We start from the raw sequence: 20,369 nt of genomic DNA, 5'->3' as shown, positions 1-20,369 counted from the left end.
TCCACAAAACTTCTAACCTAACCAGACATAAGTCACAGTGACCCATATTTTAACCCTGGTTAGCGAAATTGGTTGTCGAAGAATATCCCCACTAACAAACAACATGAAAATAATAAAAAGGGGTATATGTAATGATGTTCTGCTCAGAATTACATCTAGTCTAATTCAATTTTACATATTTTAAATTTTTTTTTCAATATTTATTTTTGTAACTCATGATCAGGTGACCGTTATGGCCCATGGGCCTCTTGTTTTATACCTAATTTTGATCAGAGGTTGGAGACTGCAGTGTATATGTTGCCTTGTTGTTCCATACTGGCCAACTTTCCCCATTTTGGAGGGAGACTCCTGATTTTTACCTTCATTTTAAGCAAAATTGATCAGCAAAACTTTTTTTATTATTCAAAATTTTAAGATTCTATTCATCCACAAAACAGCAATACGAAAGATGTCGTTTTAAGCTATTAGTTTGTCAATAGGGGTTATATGAATGAGTTTTCAGTAGGGTTTGCGATTTTGAATTAGCACTTGGCCACACCACAATTTTTTTACAAAGTGTCTCGCTGAATACATTGAGTAGCCTGCGGTTGTGCGTAACAAATGTAGATTCTTGAACGTTGAATCGATCTGCAATGGACTTGATATTTTCCTGGGACCCAATATACCAAAGGGACATAAGAAGATCCTTTTCCAATGGAATTTGAGGTCTGCCAGCTCCCTTCTGACTCATGGCAAGCTCAGGACAATCCATTAAACATCTTAAGACAAACTGAAAAGTTTCTCGGGAAAGTCTAAAAATGCTCTTGAACTGATCAGGTAGATAGTTATCAACATCAACATAGCCACATATTTTCACTCGATCATCCCGGATTCTGAAAGAAAAAGTTAAATGATTTTATTATACTATTATTATAGTAATAATATAAAGTATATACAGTACCTTTCTAGTGGGAAATATGCAGTGTTACAACACTTAATGAATAATGATACAATTTTACAATTCACACTTTTGGTAAAACATGTAAATAGGCAAACATTTTCTATATAATTTTACTTATTTATTTAACTGGTTAAGTGGTTTTACATGTTTGTTAACGCTCTTTCAGAATTTGATTCTATGATAAGATAGATCTGCCATCACAGTGACCTTATTGGGTATAAGAGACACATTTTTGGAACTTCTTTGCCACTTCTTTTGACAACACTACCTATTAGGATTACCAATATTAAGTAGTAATCATGCCACAGTACATTACTAATTTGATTACATATGATCAAATTGCTATTTAGCATATATCTTAACATAAATAAATGCTCAAATATTTTTTTGTAAACAACTGATTTTTTAAGCGGACTGGACATCAATTGATTTAACCGATTTTATTATCTCCCTTGATTTTTGCGAGTTGAAATGAAAGATATATTGACAAGTGGAGTAGTTATGCTTGTACGTATGACTTACAAAGTGGCACCTGCGACCGTTAGAACGACTATATCTGTCTCATTGAATGCACTGTCCACTTCCTGGCCCTCAATCAGCAGAATTGACGAAAGTGCTACGCCAACACCCGTCAACACACTCGTCACATCCGCCATGTTGTCTTCCGAATACACACGATTTGATAACTCGGAAGACCTCTTCTCAGAAGAACGGAAGAGAACAAATCGTGTCGGGCTCCTTGTCTAGTGGGTCGAGCCACTTTAATATCCGTTTACGTCATGCAATGTGTGAGTAGTATATCCGTCTGTATAAACTGTGTGTTCTATGCGTCTTGTCCATTGCATGTGTAACAGTTTGTCTTTGTATGTTGCGACACGTAACCTGAGACTGACCAATAGTTAACCACCACCGACTAGGACGAGTGGCACCTGTATACCCAGGTGTGTACCGGTCAGACCATCTAGACTGACCAGGAACATTGGCGGGACATGTACAGGTGCTGTTATTCCAGCAATATCATCATTAATTCTGTGCACCATAGCTGTGAGGTGTGTTTAATGTTTTATACGTTTATTGTATCATTTGGTTTAAATTATTCTTTATCATCTATTTAATGTATTGTATTTATAAAAGTCTAAATATATTTTATAGTTAAATTACACTGAAAAGTCAGTACAGTAAGTGTTATGGGAAACTAGTTTATAATATTTTCTAGTTTATTAGGCAATATTTACCGTAGCAAATTATGTATTCATTATATAAGTAAGGTTCAAGTATAATCCTTTATTTCGCTATTTTATAATTTAAGTTTCTATATCGTGTATTAGGGATACTTATACTCTTATAGAGGTTGTTTCTCCTTTCTTGAACACGTGTGTAGTTTCTGCAGGTGCGTGCCCGGATGTGAAAGCGTCATTTTGTTTTATCATGGTTTATATCAACGGTCTACAATAAAAATTGTCAAAGAAACTTACTGGCCATGGAGTTTTCGTAGTTATTGCAAGAAAACGAGTTTCATGAACACAATGATATTCTATATGGAGTGAATTTCTAGCTTAAGTTGCATTTCAACATAAACTGTAACGAGAAATTTGGGGAAATTCTACAGTATGAAACTTTTGTATTACTATCCAGACTCGGTGCCAGGGAAGGTACATATGGAATTCCTAAGGAATTCTAGTACTTTTCATCTGTATCTTTCAACTAATATCATATTTGAATGTATAGTTTTATATAAGGAAAAGGCTTCTGGAGTTTCTCAACTCTTCTAGGAAAAGTTTGCAATTTAAATTAATTTCCTCTATTTTTCCCTAATGGGCCCCGCTCCTCTGGCCCCTGGGGGATTAGAGTCACCATTTATGCAAACTCTGTTTTCCTTTCCCCAATGATGTTTCTGACTAAATTGGGTTCAAATCATTTCATAACTTTATGACTAGTAGCGATTTAAAAGCATTATCTCTATTTCCCCTACCGGGCCCCGCCCCTTTGGCCCCTGGGGGATTAGAGTCACCATTTATGCAAAATCTGTTTCCCTTCCCCAAAGGATGATTCTAACCAAGTTGGGTTCAAATCCATCAATAACTTCACGACAAGAAGCGATTTAAAGGCATTACCTCTAGTTTAAACAATATTTATTTATATTCAAGACAAGTGTACATATACATTGCAAATTATACATTGGTGAGGGATTTAGAAACAAGCTTAAAGCTTATATTAATCCATTTCCCTCTAAGGTTCGGCATATTGGTGATTAGTATGGTGGTACAAATACTGTTTCATAATAATAAACAGAAAATAATTATTTTGAAAAAAAAAGGTAAATTATGGTGAAAAGTGATGAACAGTGGTGGAATACAAATAAATCTATGTTATAGCAATCTAATTGGAGAATGAAATACTTGGATATTTAATTATGTAAATTATTTATGTTAATTAATGATGTCGATGGGGATGTGGATAAATTACGATGAAGCTAAGTAGTTCATAAATATTTAGTCGAACCTTTTGGAATGTAATATAAAATTATGTACAGCTTCAATTATTATTTCATTTTCTTCATTTGACAAGTCTGGGTTTCCTGATAATAGAATATCAGTATTCAGATCAAAATTTAAACTAAATACAAACTGATTACGCTGATTAATAAATGTTTCACACATGAATAAAAAGTGAAAATTATCTTCAATATATCCCCTATTGGGCCCCGCCCCTTTGGCCACTTGGGGTCAGAGTCATCATTTATGCAAAATCTGTTCCCCTTCCCCCAAGCATGTTTCTGACCAAATTGGGTTCAAATCCATTCATAACTTTATGACTAGTAACGATTTAAAGGAATTGTCTCTATTTCCCCTATTTGACCCCGTCCCTCTGGCCCCATGGCGGTCAGAATCGTCATTTATGCAAAATCTGTTTCCCTTCGCCCAAGGATGTTTCTGGCCAAATTTGGTTAAAATCCACTAAGTATTTTATGACTAGTAGCGATTTAAAGCAAATGTTGACGGACGACAAACGGACGGACGACGCGCCATGGCATAAACTCAGGTCCAGGTGAGCTACAAATCGGGCGTGACATAACACCTACCTTACATATAAGGATAGCTGAGATATATAATTACCACATAGCACACATTTAGTCCCCAATCGGTGTTCTAATCCGTCCGTATAGACGGTGTCGAAGAATTCCACGTTTTCATATAGTAGTGCGCTCTGGTGTCAGGGCCAGATGGAACTGGGGCTAGTCTAACCCATAGAGTACATACAACAGGCCAATGTGGGGGAACAAATCTAAATAGGCTTAACATACATGTGAAATTATCAGGGATTTGGAGGAAGTTAATGGGACCGTTCTTTTAAATCTACACAAGAGGCCTACAATAATTAAGATGCAGAAAATATAAATGAAACTTTCAACAAAAACACTACTAAAATTCCCGCTCCAGAATGTTCCGAATAAGATCATAATTAATGCTTTAAATTTCCTACTTCCAATCCAAATAAATTCGTAATCATCACGCAGGGCTTTTTTAGGGGGCTTTTTAGGGCCGTTAATTGGCCCAATTCCCAATTACATGTAGAATTATTTCAGATTTAAGCCAAATTCCCAAAATTTTCAGCTTACTCCTGCAAAAATCTTTCCCAATTCACAAATTTTCTTCTTAAAATGTGATAAAAAGGCTCCATTCCAAACCAGTGAGAAAAAAAACCCTGTCAAGGTCCGATTCTATCCTTATCCTGAAAATCGTCCGAAAGACAGTTGAGGCTGGGAATAATTTGTGTCAAGTTCTCGTGTGACAGGCGGTAGAAGTATGCCTAACGCCTCCATTTGAATAAATGAGGCACCACGTAGCTGCGCTAACGTAGCTCTGGACGACGGACGGACAATTTCTGACAGATGGTCGTCGTCAGAGAGCAATGTAGGCAGGGTATGAATATTCGTTCTAGGCATCACGTACCACATCTTCGCTAGCCAAGGCTTCTGATTACGTTACACTACACGAACCCTTGGCGGATATAGGCGTCAGTTCTGGCCCTCTAGCGGAGATTCAAAATTACCACTCTTTACGCATGAAATTTTCGACCAATCAAAACGAGCGTTACCGATTTACTTCATCTGAGATGTTTACAAACACACATGGAGGCTTGGGTCATTTTGATGAGATATGTGATCAATGACTTTAATAGATTGATAAAACACTGCGAATGTTTCCCTAAAGATAGTTCGTCTCTGTATATAGGTAAAATACCATGACATAGTCGACATTGTAGCTCTGTACTGGGTGCCGCAATTTTTGTTTACTGCGAAACCAAGCCTGAACGTACAACGCGATTTGATTGGATGCCCTGGGATTCCAGGGCGCGACGGTTTGAACACGACTATATCCGCCAAGGGTTCGTGTAGTGTAACGTAATCAGAAGCCTTGGCTAGCGAAGAGGTCTATTCCGACCACCCCCATTACCCCGCAGGCCGTGGTGTCCAGCTACCTCAGGAAATCCAAGAGGTGTTGGCCCTCCTCCACATGATGAGGGTGCAGACCCACGGACACCACAAGTCTGGTGTCTCCGCGGATCTACGACCCCATCAGAGGCCACCTCCTCGGGAAGGCATAATAAATTACCCCCCGAGTAAGGTGACATCTGTCCGCCCCTTCAAACCTTCTGCCCTCTCTAGCTCAGAGAAGGAGCGGATCCCTGTCCTAGCCAGGAGGACATCCAGGTGGAATGACTGTGCCTGAGATAGGGATGGAGGGACACCGGAGCCAGGGACCAGAAAACGCCCGGGCTCCCTGTACCCCTCTCTCAGGCGTGGGGGCATCCTGCCCAATATGGTCAGCTGGAACCTCCAATGGAAGAGGCTTTAATTAGACCCAGCAACTCCCCTACCCCTCGCACCCACAGTCATGGGCCTAGGCGCAAAGCATACGTCTCAGGCCCGCGATCCATTTGGGCGCGTTCTCCTTCAGGGTCCCTTTGTGGCCTGAGTGGCCACTTCGATTCAGCACCCTGGAGGCTCCCCCCTGCCGGCAGGTGAAGCAGCCCCCGTCCACGCTGACGAGGAATTGCAAATGAACTTCCAAGGCACGGATACGGAGACCGGCCACCTGTTCCGGACAAAGGGAGCACAACTCACTGGTGTCCAAGCAAACTCGGACGGACTGAGAAGCCGCCGGCAATCCCTCCTAATATTGAGGCCTGCGTGCAAATTGGACACGGCTTCCTTTTCCTTTTTTCTGGTCCTTTGCCTGTTTCTTTTGTGTGTTTCTGACCCTCCTCTATGGGATGTGGGAGGAGCAGCCAGAGAAGAGGCAGGTTGTATCCTGCTTAGGGTCTGAGCTCTCCAGATCCCCTCCCTGTTGAGGAAGGATGGAGTGAATTGGCTACGGAGCTGGAGACCTGGATTTGGGAGTATTATCCCGCCTTCTGCGGGATCTCTTCCTGGGGTGGATAACGCGAGGGCTGTCCCCTCCGCTCCTGCAGGGATCCCCCCCCCCCCCCCCCCCTTATGTGTAGGGGAAACCCCGCGGCATAAACAGGGAGGACGGGAGAGGTTTCATGGCTCACGGGGGACGCCACCTGAGGTTCCAATGGGACCCCGGTGGGATGTGTCCTTCCATTGAGCCTAAGGATTGAGTGTCTGATTCGGCTTCCCGTTTTTTTTTTGTTGTTTTTTTTTTTGCGGTCCCGGGTTGGGGATGGGGTACTCTCCTCGGAATCCAGGAGAGTCTCTTCGTCCCCAAGGTCCGCCTTTTCCACAAAGGAGGGGGGTAGCATATGAGCGAGTGTGTGGAGAGTGCTCAATGTAGGCCTTGTCTTTTGTACATATCTTATCTAGGCCTAGTTCGTTGGTTGTTCCTCTCTGACTCAACCTTTGACAGTTTTATTGACCCACGGAGCCCAGAAGTGGTCACATGAGGTAAAACAAATAGCCACTTTACGAAAACTGTTACAAGTCTTTTATTGCAGATGATTTTCAAGGACATATACCGTATTATGTAGCAAGTTTTCAGTTATACAAGTTGGTACATTTAATAGTGGTTTTAATATTGTTACATTTGTATAGTCGATATGGCAGCAAGATGTAGGGTGGGCAAATGGCAACTTGGATTGGGTTTATATGGGTGAGGCATACTCCTTCCGACATCAGTTTATTACCTTTGATCAAACAGCGTCTAGAGGATCAGACTAAGCAAACCATATTTAATTCTTTAAGTATTTCTAGTAAGTGTGACTTATATAAGTATCTAATAGACAATATCACTTTACAATATTATTTAACCAAGTCATTACATAAACAACAAAGAATTGCAATAACTAAGCTACGTTTGTCTGCACATAATCTTGATATAGAAGTTGGTAGAAGTAGAAACATTGTTAGGAATAATAGACTTTGTAACAACTATACTCAAAACGAAGTTGAGGATGAATTTCACTTTTTACTTATATGTCCTAAGTATTCACATTTAAAGAAGAGAAACCATCGGTCTTTAAAGTTTTAAATTTACTGAATTCAAATAAAATAAAGGAACTGCATAGATTAGGTAAATTAATTGAACAGGCAAATAAACAGAGAACGATTTAATATGTGTTTAATTTATTGCAAATTTATTGATAGTACATTATACAATGTATATGTTTTAAAAGTGGTAAGATTATTCGATACAAGTAATAAATATCACCACATATAAGCAGAGACCTATGATATAAGTGTAACGATGTATATTGGTCTTTATATTACGTACCTTATGTAATATGTATATCATGTATGTTAATGTTGATCTCCATATGTTATCCTTTGTATTTTGTACAATATGAAGTATCATGTATTATGTGTGTACAAAACTGATTGGCTGTCAAATGTAACACAATAGGCTTGATTACGTAATAATTGCGTAATTGAATTGCGTAATTATATTTATTTATTTATATTGAGTTTTATGTTGATTAATTATTTATTTGTTAATTGTTAAAGTTAAATATTGCTGGTCATAGTCATGATCAGTATAGTGGGGACAGAATTGATGGGGGTTTATAATTGGTACTAATTGAGTACTGATAGCCAACGTTGCATTGCATGTCAATTAGCAATCTAACTCCAAGTGCTGGTATGGTGTGCTAAGTGAACAATGTCCCGGGGATGGCACGACCTTTTGTTAACTATTGAAGAATGTCATTAGTAGGTCGTATATCCCATTTTAAGTAATTATCATGTTGAGGTGACCGAAGCTCGACCGCTGGTCAGATGACCAGCTACGTGGTCAACTTTTGGTCAGGTAATGGGGAGACGTGGCGCTGTCGTGGCATCTACGTCACGATTCCTATAAAAACAGCGCCCATCTCGACTTAGAGAAAACGGGAGAACCGGGAGAGAGAGAGAGAGACAGAGAGCGGACAAAGCACACAGAGCACGGAGAGGGCTAAGACAGAATGCTCCAATAACGTCATGAACGGACATCTATACTGATGCCTCCGTTTGAACATATTTTGTACTATTGTATTTAGCATTGTGTAATGCTGAAGCTGTACCTGACTTAACGATTTGGTGGCGGTATGTCTCGTATCCTGGTGTAATAAACGAATGAATTGGAACCTGGGTTGAACTCTGTTTATTTAAGCACACGTAGACACATGAAGTGTTACACAAGCCAAAGGTAATAAAATGAATTGAAATTGAATAGAGTAACAGAATGTAGGATATAACATACAAAACTGAACACAATAATTATCTTTCAAATGTTGGTATAATAAACCTTTTGGGGAGACAGATTTTGCTAGTATATTTTGCTTGTTAATATCAATTAATCTCCGTTTTATTATTTGGAAAGCAAAGTTGACAGGAAAGGAAGTGTCAAACATATATTCGAGCCCTAGCAATGCCAATTAATTCATTCTTAGATTATCTATCATTCCTCATTTCCGTTCACCCGCTTATCATAACAAGTTTTTACAATTAAGGTATCCGTTTCCGCAATCTATTGCCGTTTCCGTTAGCTTAAACCAATATTTAAACACTCTTAATTTCCTTACAACATACATAGGTAGACGGCCCAATTCACAATATACCAAGTCATTACTTGCAGATTTTCTAACCTTTAGTATTCTCTTACAAAAAATTTAAGTGTACACTTTCTATATCAGGTGCTTTGTGCAATCACCAAATTTCGGCTGTATAACATAGTATACTTAAGAGATGTAGAAGACGAATTCTATTTCATTCTCATGTGTCCTTTTTATAATGATAACATGTTAAGCTTTATCAAAAAATACTATTATAACTTATATAATAAGAGACCATCTGTTTTCAAGTTAATTCAGCTTCTAAGTATTCATAATGTAAAGGTAGATACATGTATCTATATCTAGCATACAAAAGGCGTAATTGATAATTTCATTGTTCTTATAGTGAATACATCTAATATGTGACACAAATAATACATATTGTATGTAATGTGTATTGTGTACGTTACGATAGATTGGTTGTCCTTGTCACTTGCCTTTCATTGATTTAAATTGACTACATTTGTATTTACTACTCAATACAATAGTTGTTTCGGGTTTTTGATACTAAAATGAAAAAAAAGTGTTTTGTGTTGATCTACATGTTTACATATTAATTACATATGCTTAGTTATGACAATAGTCACAGTAATGAAATATAATAAATTATTTTAAAATTTAGTTAAAAATATATATATTAGATTTTATATCTAAAAATATTCCTAGATCTGTATTTTTATATAACACATTTGCCCTTTGACACCAACTCTGTTTACCTGTTGACGTAGTTGATCTGATATTAATGGTACATGTTGTACATGGTTATCTAATATTGTCTTAGGCTGTATGACAGACCTCTTCTGTATTATCATGTACCAATCAATCATATATACTCATACCTAGGACTTAGGACTATAAAAGGTTAGATGTTACTATATTATGTAGTCGGTTTCCAGGGAGCCACTCCTGGACACTCAGTCCTGGGCTGGGCTCTCGCCCGGGACAGGTCAGTACAGATACATGTATGTATGTATACCCTTAATAAAAATACCATCCAAGAAAGAAGAGTCATTTCATTATAATTTAGCATTTGAAATTAATCAAATTACCACTACATGCAATTGAATTCATAATATAATATTATTATTATGTTTAATATTACAATAGAACGTGGACCACTCCCCTTTCTACATATATTCGTATGATGTATTGATGTATACTCACATGCTGTTATTTTCACCTAAATGTATGGGCCGAAAGAATGAACAGTGATGCGCGGCCATGAAAGGGGTTATGTGTAGTGGAGTGTGGTAGCAATTAAGTGACTTATTACCTACACTTTTTCATTGTGAGGAGTGGGAAGCATGCGATAATGTAATGTATTGTATTGTATTACAGGTTCACAGGGGCAGGAGTCGTAGTTTGACACACGTACACCGCGCGCCAACATTATCGACTGCAGGGCCAGCTCCCATGCAGTGAATATTAGTCTGCAGATGGGCTTCACTTATAACGGCAGTTCGTTGTCATGTGTGCGTTAAGACATCAATAGGATACAGATAGCTGGGATTAGAGGATATTTTTCCGTATCACTGTGAGTATATTTTGTTTTTATGTCTACGACTGGTTATCCTCTTTTTCAGCGTCTCGCCTTAAATAGATACGGCGTTTAGTTGTGAAATCTCACACAACGTCACAAAGACTCGCAACAAAATTTATATATTCATGACAATTCGACCTGGCATCTGTTATCATAATGTAACGATTTTCCGTGAAAATCTAGCTGGTTGTCATAGCAACACTCCTTAATTAGCCTAGTTGCTGCTAATGTATGTTTATATACTTGCTCAGGCCTCATGCTAGCGACGGTAAAATCAGCTGAAAATATGGCGTAAGAAGACCGATCGTGAGCTCACCGGAGTTGGGACGTGTTCCCAAACGTTACCACACAAAAGGAATACGAGATGTGCTTGTTTTTTTAAAATACCATCTTGTATTTTATCACCTGATTCTTATTGTTCATCATCAACGTAAGCTAAATATAGGAATGACCACACATGTGGCATAGCCTATCAATATATATAATATATATTAATCGGACTGCGCATACTGGTGGCATGGCCCCGGATTTATATGTCGATAATTCCCAAGAGATGTTATGTTCCACACATGTTTTATCCAAAGCAAGTGCATGCACGTGTGTGACTGTATCTGGCTGTGTTTTATGGAGATTTCAGATATAGAGAGCACACACGTACAGTACAGCCATATGTTTTATTCATGGACCTGCATATAGCAAGCTAAGAATTTTAAGCCCCCATCAGTCCTTGGGTTCATGACCACACTTCCAGTAGATATTATTTGCTATTGAAATAGTTTGTACAAACATCAGGGTTTGCGAGATTAGCTATGGGTTTACCTGTGTTTCTTTTGAAAATGGAACACTTTGTATTCACAAAGGCCTACCAACTCTTCCTAATAAACCAAATTGTTGGTTCATTTACAGCGAGAATAAGTAGAAACTTAAAAATTGCACCGATACAACATTGGAATCGATTATAACGCGCTTTAAAAAAAAAACCACCCGTTTCTGGTTGTTATAATATAGAGTTATACAACCAGAAACAGGTGTTTTTTTAAAAAGTGCTTTATAATCGATTCTAATGTTGTATCGGTGCATAAATAGACATGAAATGATGTTGCAAATTAAAATTAGACAATTCCATAATAACTTTAGTTCCTGACCCCAAGTACCTGTGACACCTATGCTTGAATTCTAACAAGAAATACCTTTAAAAAAGATAAACGACATACCGTAGTTTTAATGCTGGTAGTTATAATGTAAAACTGCTGGTGAAATAAATTAACGAACTAATGCGTTTGAGCACGGATAACACAATTATATCAGTTTGAATCATATTTGGTGATAATAAGACTGCATTTGAATCAGGAATATAATTTTATTAATGTGTCATTTGAAAAGATACATCCACTTATTCAGCTTGCATTCAATCTTATCGTTATCTTTGTTTTGTTTTTAACTGCATATCTGCATTTTGCATCTATCGCTACATTGCCCTATCACATACTTCATCTTGACCAGTAATGCCACCTGTCATGTCATATCCGGGGCCGAAGGCTATGCCGAAAAATGCATTTTAGATTTTAACTTTCAGTGTTGTAAACTCACCTAGCGTATGTAACAATTTTAACAGACAACTTCAGAGGGGGTAGGTACATGTATCAATGATTACTTGGTATTTATAATCAATACTCAGGTAAAATATTGATAACAGTACCTTTCAAATGGATAAACAACTTTTTATATTGATGCTTAAGTTCCAGAAATGGCTCTGGATTTTTTGAAAAGGAAATAAATTTTGCCATTGGATTTGCTAATATTGGGCAATGTATAGGTGAAATACACAGAAAATACCGTTAAATGCAGTATGGTGTCTGCGTCAAGCATGACAGTGTTACAATACTGATTTTTTCTCTTGCTCTTGAGGTTTGATGCAAGGGGAGGGGGTAATGTCTCCCTTTCTGTACTCTATGTATGTTAATGATTTCGAAAATGAACTAATTAATTCCTCCTGTGACGCTTTGTTTTTAAGAGATGTTTCACTTTTTCTTCTTATGTATGCAGATGACACTGTCCTTTTCTCAGAAACGGCTTCTGACTTACAAAAAATGTTAGATTCCTTAAAACAATATAGTGACAATTGGCAATTAACAGTCAATACTGATAAAACAAAAATTGTTGTATTTCGTAATAGTGGTAGATTGCGAGTTATCGAAAATTTTTACTTTAATGGCAATGAAATAGAGATTGTTGATCGTTTTAACTACCTAGGTATAGTATTTAACTTTAATGGTAAGTTCACAAAAACTCAAGGTGTTATTGCAGAACAAGGCCGTAAATGTATGTAGTATGTGTTGAAAATTTGTAATAATTTATCTCTTAATGTAGAATCTAAATTGAACGTTTTTGATGTTTACAGTTTACGTCTCCTCTATTCTCAATTATGGTTGCGAAACATGGGGTTTCCATGTTGCAGACAAAGTAGAAAAGGTTCATGTTGATTTTTTGAGAAAGATCCTTGTTGTTAAGACAAGTACGCCTTCCTTCATGATATATTCGGAATTAGGACGTTTGCCGTTGCATATCGTCAGGAAATGTCGAATAATAAAATATTGGCTGAAATTGATAAAATGTGAGAGTATTGTTCTTAATTAAGTCGGTTTATGAAGAGATGGAGGATTGCAACCACAGAAATTGTAATTGGCGTTGCCAAGTTAAAAAATTATTATTGTCTTCTGGTTTCGGTAGTGTCTGGTTAACTCGACCATTATGTTGATAATGAAAAGGTATTTTTACGTTGCTTTAAGCAGAGTTTGATTGATGCTTTTATTCAAGCAAGAAATGAATTTATTGAAAGATCTTCTAAATGTTATCTGTATAAATATATTGTTGACACCTTCACACTGCAATTCTATCTGACAAAGTCTATTCCTGATCCGTATCGTAAACTTATTTCGAAATTAAGACTTTCATCACATAAGCTTTATATAGAAGAAGACTGGTATCGTAATATTCCAAGGTCAAATAGGTTATGTCGTTATTGCTACCAGAACCAAGTAGAGGACGAATTCCATTTCATCCTTATTTGTCCACTATATGTTGATATTCGTAAAAGATTCATTAAAAAATATTATTGGAATCACCCGTCTTCTTTTAAACTTGTCCAATTGCTTTCTGTTCACAATAAGAAAGAGTTATGTAATCTTGGAAAATATTTACAATCAAGCTGGTTACTACGGTCGAGATTCCAACCTTTAGTATAGATCAATATCCTATTGTACGTGTTTATCTCCAGCTATACATATTTTTTGTTCATACCCTAACTATTCATCTAAATTGTGTACACTTTTGTCTTTAGTGTTGAATTAACGATGTTAGTAACTTATCTCTATTTATATCTATTTATATATATATATTGTAAATGTTTGTTCATCATCTAATTATTCTCACAAAGTATATATTTGCATTTGAAAAATCCTAGATACTTATATTATCTATCTACTCTTACAAACTGTATTATTTACTTTTTATTATTGACTTAAGGTACTCGTCTCCAGTTATGTTTATTGTTTTGTCCACCCCCTGACTTCCTTGTCAAAGTGCTTTTGTTGTTAAAATCAATGTTTGCGGATGTTTTTCACCAGTTACGCCTACTGTTTTGTTCATCCTCTATAACAATTAGTTACGTATGAGCCGTAAGGCTTCAAGTTGAATAAACTATACTATACTATACAATAGGATTCACTGAGTGTTGTCTCGATAGCCCAGGGCATACATATGTATATCTATACCGCCAGGTGTAATTACAGTACAGTGTAGTCGCTTTGTGAGAAGCCCTGGGATTACAGGTAAAATAAATCTGAACTGAGATTTTATGTCAGAAGTGTGGTCATGTACCTTAAATCATATACCTGTACCAAGAATGTTAACTTAAGCCACATCAGTTTTAAACTCAATTACAAGAGGCCCAATGGGCCTATATATACCACTCCTGCTTCTGATGAGACCTGTCTAGATCATTCACACAGATACTAAGCTGATGATCACTGTTTTCATTCAAAGATACTACTGTCTGGATATATCAGGTATCTTTGTCTCTTTGTCATTAAGAAATCTCAGGCTAAAACTGGACCAAGAATGTTAAGCCCCATCAGTCCTAGATTCAAGTTATAACTAGTACAAAAATGTCAAGCTCCATCAGTCCTAGATTCAAGTTATAACTAGTACAAAAATGTCAAGCTCCACCAGTCCTAGATTCAAGTTTGAATCCAGAACTGATGGGGCTTAACATTCCTGTACTAGTCATGTTTTGTTTATGATCTAGAAATATGTTTTTATGTCTGTTCCTTTTTATGTCTCTTTTTTCTTTTTCCAACTGTTTCATGGGAGATTTAGAATTAACTTTTGAGGCTTCTATTTTCGATATAACATGAGTATCACTGTGCTATCGGCGAACTGTCAGGGCTTGGGGGATAAAATTAAAAGAAAAGACGTATTCTCCTATTTAAGAGATAAACGGTACAGTATTTACTGTCTCCAAGACACCCATTTCTCGTTTGACCAGGAAAATATTATAAGAAATGAATGGGGATATCAATGTTATTTTAGTTCTTTTAAATCCAATTCACGTGGGGTGGCAATCCTTTTAAACAATAATTTCGAGGCCAAGGTACATAGAGAAAAGTGCGATTTACAGGGTAATTTTCTTGCGCTTGATATTGATATTGATGGGTCTAGGACAACTCTTATTTCCGTATATGGTCCAAATCAGGATACCCCAGATTTTTACAATCAAGTAACTGAAATAGTGGATAGTTTTGGAAATGAGAACATTATTATATGTGGGGATTTTAACTTAGTTTTAAAACCATCATTAGATTATGATAATAATTATAGATTTGTAAATAATAGTACTGCGAGGGAAAAGGTATTGGAAATTATTGAAAATACTAATCTAATTGACATTTATAGGGAACACCACCCTGAAACTAGGCGCTATACTTGGAGGCGTGCTAATCCATTAAAGCAGGCCAGACTAGATTTTTTTCTTGTCTCCGAATCTCTCTTGTCAAGTGTAAATAAGTCATCAATAGAACCAGGTTATAGGTCTGATCACTCTACCCCTCTATTAACTATAACTTTTAACAAATTTAAGAAAGGGAAAGGTATTTGGAAATTTAACAACTCTTTATTATATGAATCAGACTATCTTGATTTGGTAAAAAAATGTATTGACAGTATTAAATTACAATATTGTCTACCTGTTTATAACCCTGATTCTCTAAATCTTATTCCTGATTGTGATATTCAATTTCTCATAAATGATCAACTTTTTTTAGAAACTTTATTAATGGAAATAAGGGGTAAATCTATTTCATATTCTTCTTACAGGAAAAAGCAGTTAAATCTCAGAGAGGAAAATATTAAGAAATTCATAGCAATTACTGAGGCTGAAACAAATCCTGATCATACACAATTAGATGAGAAAAGAAAAGAATTAGAGTCTATTCGTTTGAAAAAGGTTAGAGGTAGTATCATTAGATCTAGGGCAAAATGGATAGAGGAGGGAGAAAAACCTACTTCTTACTTTTTTAATCTTGAAAACAGAAATTATACTTCCAAAATTATTCCAAAAATACAGACAGAACATGATCATTTTATAACGAAACAAGAAGACATTTTATCAGAGGTACAGTCATTTTATGAAAATTTATATAGATATAGGGAAGTGGAAAATATAGATTTAGAAGCACATCTCCAAAATTGTAACATGTCAAGGTTAAGTAATCATGATTCTGACAGTCTAGAGGGTATTATAATTATAACATTTGATGAAGCTGGGAAAACACTAAAAGAGATGAAAAATAATAAAAGTCCAGGGTCTGATGGTTTCACATCTGAGTTTTTTAAAGTATTTTGGAAGTATTTAGGTAATTTTGTTGTTCGATCATTAAATTATGGGTTTTCAGTCAGTTAATGTTCAGTAACTCAAAGACATGGTATAATTACTTGTATTCCCAAGGGAGATAAACCTCGACATTTTTTAAAAAATTGGAGACCCATCACACTGTTAAATATAACTTATAAAATAGCTTCTGGTGTAATCTCACATCGTATAAGAGCAGTTTTGGGTAAAATTATTAATGAGGATCAGACAGGGTTTTTATCAGGTAGATATATAGGGGGAAATATTCGTACGGTCTATGATGTAATGCAGTATGCAGAGGAACACAACATACCAGGAATGTTATTGATGGTAGATTTCGAAAAAGCTTTCGATTCGGTTTCATGGGCGTTCATAGATAAGGTTCTAGGCTATTTTAACTTTGGGAAAGATATAAGGAAATGGATAAATACTCTTCATAATAATGCAAGTGCATCTATCAATCAAGGTGGAAACATATCAAAACATATTAAGATTCAACGTGGATGTCGACAATACATTTTTATTCTCTGTGTCGAAGTTTTAGCTGCAAAAATTAAAAATAATAATCTCATAAAGGGAATTAATATTGAAAATTCTCCTATTCTAAATGTACAGTATGCAGATAATACAGGTCTGATATTGGATGGATCTAAAGAGTCGCTGAGAGAATCTATTTTTGAACTACCTACTTATGCTAAGATATCTGGTCTAAGAATTAATTCTAATAAATCTCAGGTGATATGGATAGGAAGTAGGAAGTATAGTGAAGAAACATTTTTGCCTGAAGTAAATCTGTTGTGGGGACAACACAATTTCACTTTCTTAGGGATAGAATTTTCTGTTGATCTGGATAAAATTCCTAAAATGAATTTTGACAAAAAAATTGTAAAACTTAAATCTGTTATTAACTTATGGAAAAGAAGGAATTTGACACCATTAGGTAAGATTAATATTATTAAATCTCTGTTGATTTCTCAACTTAACTATTTGTTCATTACTTTGCCAAACCCTTCAGAAAAGATGATTGCCCAGTTAAATTCTCTGATTCTGGATTTTTTATGGAATAGTAAATGTCATAAAATAAAAAAAGATGTTGTTATTCAAGACTATATTGATGGGGGTTTAAAGATGATTGATGTTCATTCTTTTATTGACTCTCTAAAGTTAGGTTGGGTAAGAAGATTATTTCACTCATCTGGTAAGTGGAAATTAATTTTAAATACATATGTTGATTTTAGAAAACTATGTAACTGTGGAAAGGAATATATTGATTTGTGTAGATCCAATTGTAAAAACTTTTTTTGGAGGGATGTGTTTAAATCATTAAATAGGCTTAATAATTCAGATTCTATTAGGCTTCCAAAACCAGACTCAATTTTAAAATCACCCATCTGGTATAATAATGATATCAAGGTAAACAACAAGTATGTTTTTTATCAAAACTGGTTTGATGTGGGCATATTAACAATAAATGATTTAATTAAAGATTCAGATGATTTAGCTTTTCTTTCTTTTGAAGAGTTCAGACATAATTTTCGAACTATAAACACAAATTTTCTCCAATACCATGGACTAGTTTCAGCTATCAAGCGCTTTTTGAAAAAATTTGATTACCTGATTCAAAGACCTCAACAGCCTTTTATACCTTTTCTATTTGACATATTTTTTAAGAGTGAAAAGGGTTCAAAGATTTTTACAAATGCCTTATTGCGCCAATATCCATACCTACTGGAACAAGAAAATGGAACCAAGAATTCATTATTGATCAAAATAAATGGGCCAAAATATTCAAACTTCCTTTTTGTAGTTACCAAAAGTTCTAAATTACAGTGGTTCCAAGTAAGAATTATACATCATATTTTGGTAACAAACACTTTCCTTTTTAAAATAAACTTAAGTCCTAGTATTTTATGTAACTTATGTTGTATGGAGCGTGAAACAATAGTGCATTGCCTATGGGAATGCCAAGAGGTTCAGTCACTATTACAGAGATTTGAAGCACTACTTGATATACTTTTAATTCCGTTTGCTTACAATAAAGAATCCTTCCTGTTTGGTATAGTATCACAGTACTGCAGTAATGTTGATAACGAAATTTTAATTCTTATCAAGCATTATATTTATAAAACTAGATGTCTCAGCAACTCTTTAAATCTTAATGCGCTTATTAATGTCATCAAAGATCATTTTTCTATTCAACAATACATTAATTACAGTAAAAGTGAGAAAATTAAAAGGCAATTTGAACTCAATTGGAAGAAATGGAAACCTGTTCTAGATTTATAGTCATCTGAAAAAGATAGTTCCTCTTTGCATATATAGCTTTAGGTCCCCAAAGACTGACATCGCCTGTTCTAGCTCCTTTCCATTACTTTTTATTTTTACCATTTAAAGAAATTTTCTCCCATGCTTCAGTCGTGTTTATTTTTGTCTGTCTTTGTGTGTGTGCGTTCTATGTGTGATGGTGTGTCCGGTTATGCGTCTGTCTGTGCGTGTGTCTGTTTTGTCTTGTGTGATGGTGCGTCTATGTGTGTGTCTGTCGGTGTCGAAGTGTGTGTGTGTGTATGTCTGTGTAATGGTGCGTCTGTCTGTGTCTGTCTGTCTTGTCTGTGTGATGGTATGTCTGTCTGCTTCTTTCTCACTCTGTATAAATTTAGGTTAGGTTATGTATGTGTGTTAATTAATATGTAAATGATGTAAGTAGATGTGAGGCTTGTGGTTCAAGCTATAATCATGATGAAGATGATGTTTTTTGTGTGATGATAAGGATGATGATGTTTTATTTTGATGAAAAAAATGATAATAATTTATGTATGGATAATGATATCATGATAGATGATGATGATGATTAAGTGTGATTCTTTTGATGATGATGATGATGATGATGAATGGATGGTGATGAGGGTGATGATGATGATGATGAACCGATGATGATGAGGAGTAAGATGATGATGAAGATGATGATGCTGATATGATGATGATTATGTTTGATTATGTATGATGATGATGATGATGATGATGTTATTGAATCATGAGTATAGTTACTGTGGGTGTAAGAGTGAGAATGTGTGTGCATATATGTTTCAAATGTTTTGTATTTATGAAAAAAATCTTGAAAAATAAAAAAATTCAAAAAAAAAAAAAAAAAAGAATGTTAAGCTCCATCCGGGACTCAAATTAAACTAGTACAAGGATGTCAAGCTCCATCAGTCCGATACTCAAGTTATAACTAGTACAAGAATGTTAAGCCCCATCAGTCCGAGACTCCAGTTAAACTAGTACAAGAATGTTAAGCCCCACCAGTCCTAGATTCAAGTTATAACTAGTACAAGAATGTTAAGCCCCATCAGTCCTAGATTCAAGTTATAACTAGTACAAGAATGTTAAGCCCCATCAGTCCGATACTCAAGTTAAACTAGTACAAGAATGTTAAGCTCCATCAGTCCGATACTCAAGTAATAACTAGTACAAGAATGTTAAGCCCCATCAGTCCGAGACTCAAGTTAAACTAGTACAAGGATGTCAAGCCCCATCAGTCCGAGACTTGATGATAATTCGACCAGGAAGTTTGGTCCCATCAGGCCCAGATCTAGATTCATGATAATTTATAACAGGAATAAGGAAGATAAACCCTGTCAGTCATCGCTATATTTAGACCTTGTTACTAACTTGATCAAGATTGTTAAGCCCATCAGTTCCAGACTCAATTATGACTGGAATAAGAAAGTTAAGCCCCATCAGTCCTAGCTATAATCTCAGTTATAACTAGATCAAGAATGCTAAGCCCTATCAGTCCTATCTATAATCTATTATTATATTATTATATATTATCAATATTATTTTTGTTTTTAATGAATTTCTAAATAACCAAGAGGCCCAGGGTCTTCATAAAGGGAACATGGCTTGCTTTGGAAACAGATCTAGAATAA

The 20,369-nt window shown here is 35.8% G+C and overlaps 2 protein-coding genes across 5 annotated transcripts in view; one reads left to right on the top strand and one right to left on the bottom strand.

Moving 5' to 3' along the window:
* Positions 1 to 400: 400 nt before the first annotated feature.
* LOC117316463 lies at positions 401 to 1,747 on the bottom strand. Its single transcript, XM_033871059.1, has 2 exons — positions 1,463 to 1,747; positions 401 to 872 (listed from the first exon to the last, which is right to left on the bottom strand). Exons 1-2 carry the CDS (start codon positions 1,594 to 1,596, stop codon positions 473 to 475), a joined length of 534 nt encoding a protein of 177 aa, XP_033726950.1. The 5' UTR covers positions 1,597 to 1,747; the 3' UTR covers positions 401 to 472.
* A 37-nt stretch (positions 1,748 to 1,784) lies between these two features.
* Positions 1,785 to 20,369, top strand: part of LOC117316462 — a 35,763-nt gene continuing 17,178 nt past the window's right edge. The window contains exons 1-2 of one of the 4 annotated variants that reach the window (XM_033871056.1): positions 1,785 to 1,937; positions 10,331 to 10,526. The gene's annotated coding sequence lies outside the window, so the exon portion shown is untranslated. Of the gene's footprint in view, positions 1,990 to 7,883; positions 8,587 to 10,330; positions 10,527 to 10,596; positions 10,963 to 20,369 lie in introns of those variants that run through there. The other 3 variants (XM_033871055.1, XM_033871057.1, XM_033871058.1) reach the window with 3 other exon arrangements.

This window comes from Pecten maximus, chromosome 18 (assembly GCF_902652985.1).
Source record: "Pecten maximus chromosome 18, xPecMax1.1, whole genome shotgun sequence".
Lineage (NCBI taxonomy): Eukaryota > Metazoa > Mollusca > Bivalvia > Pectinida > Pectinidae > Pecten > Pecten maximus.
Note: the sequence above shows the minus strand (reverse complement) of the source record. Positions and strands in the feature narration are given on the sequence as shown.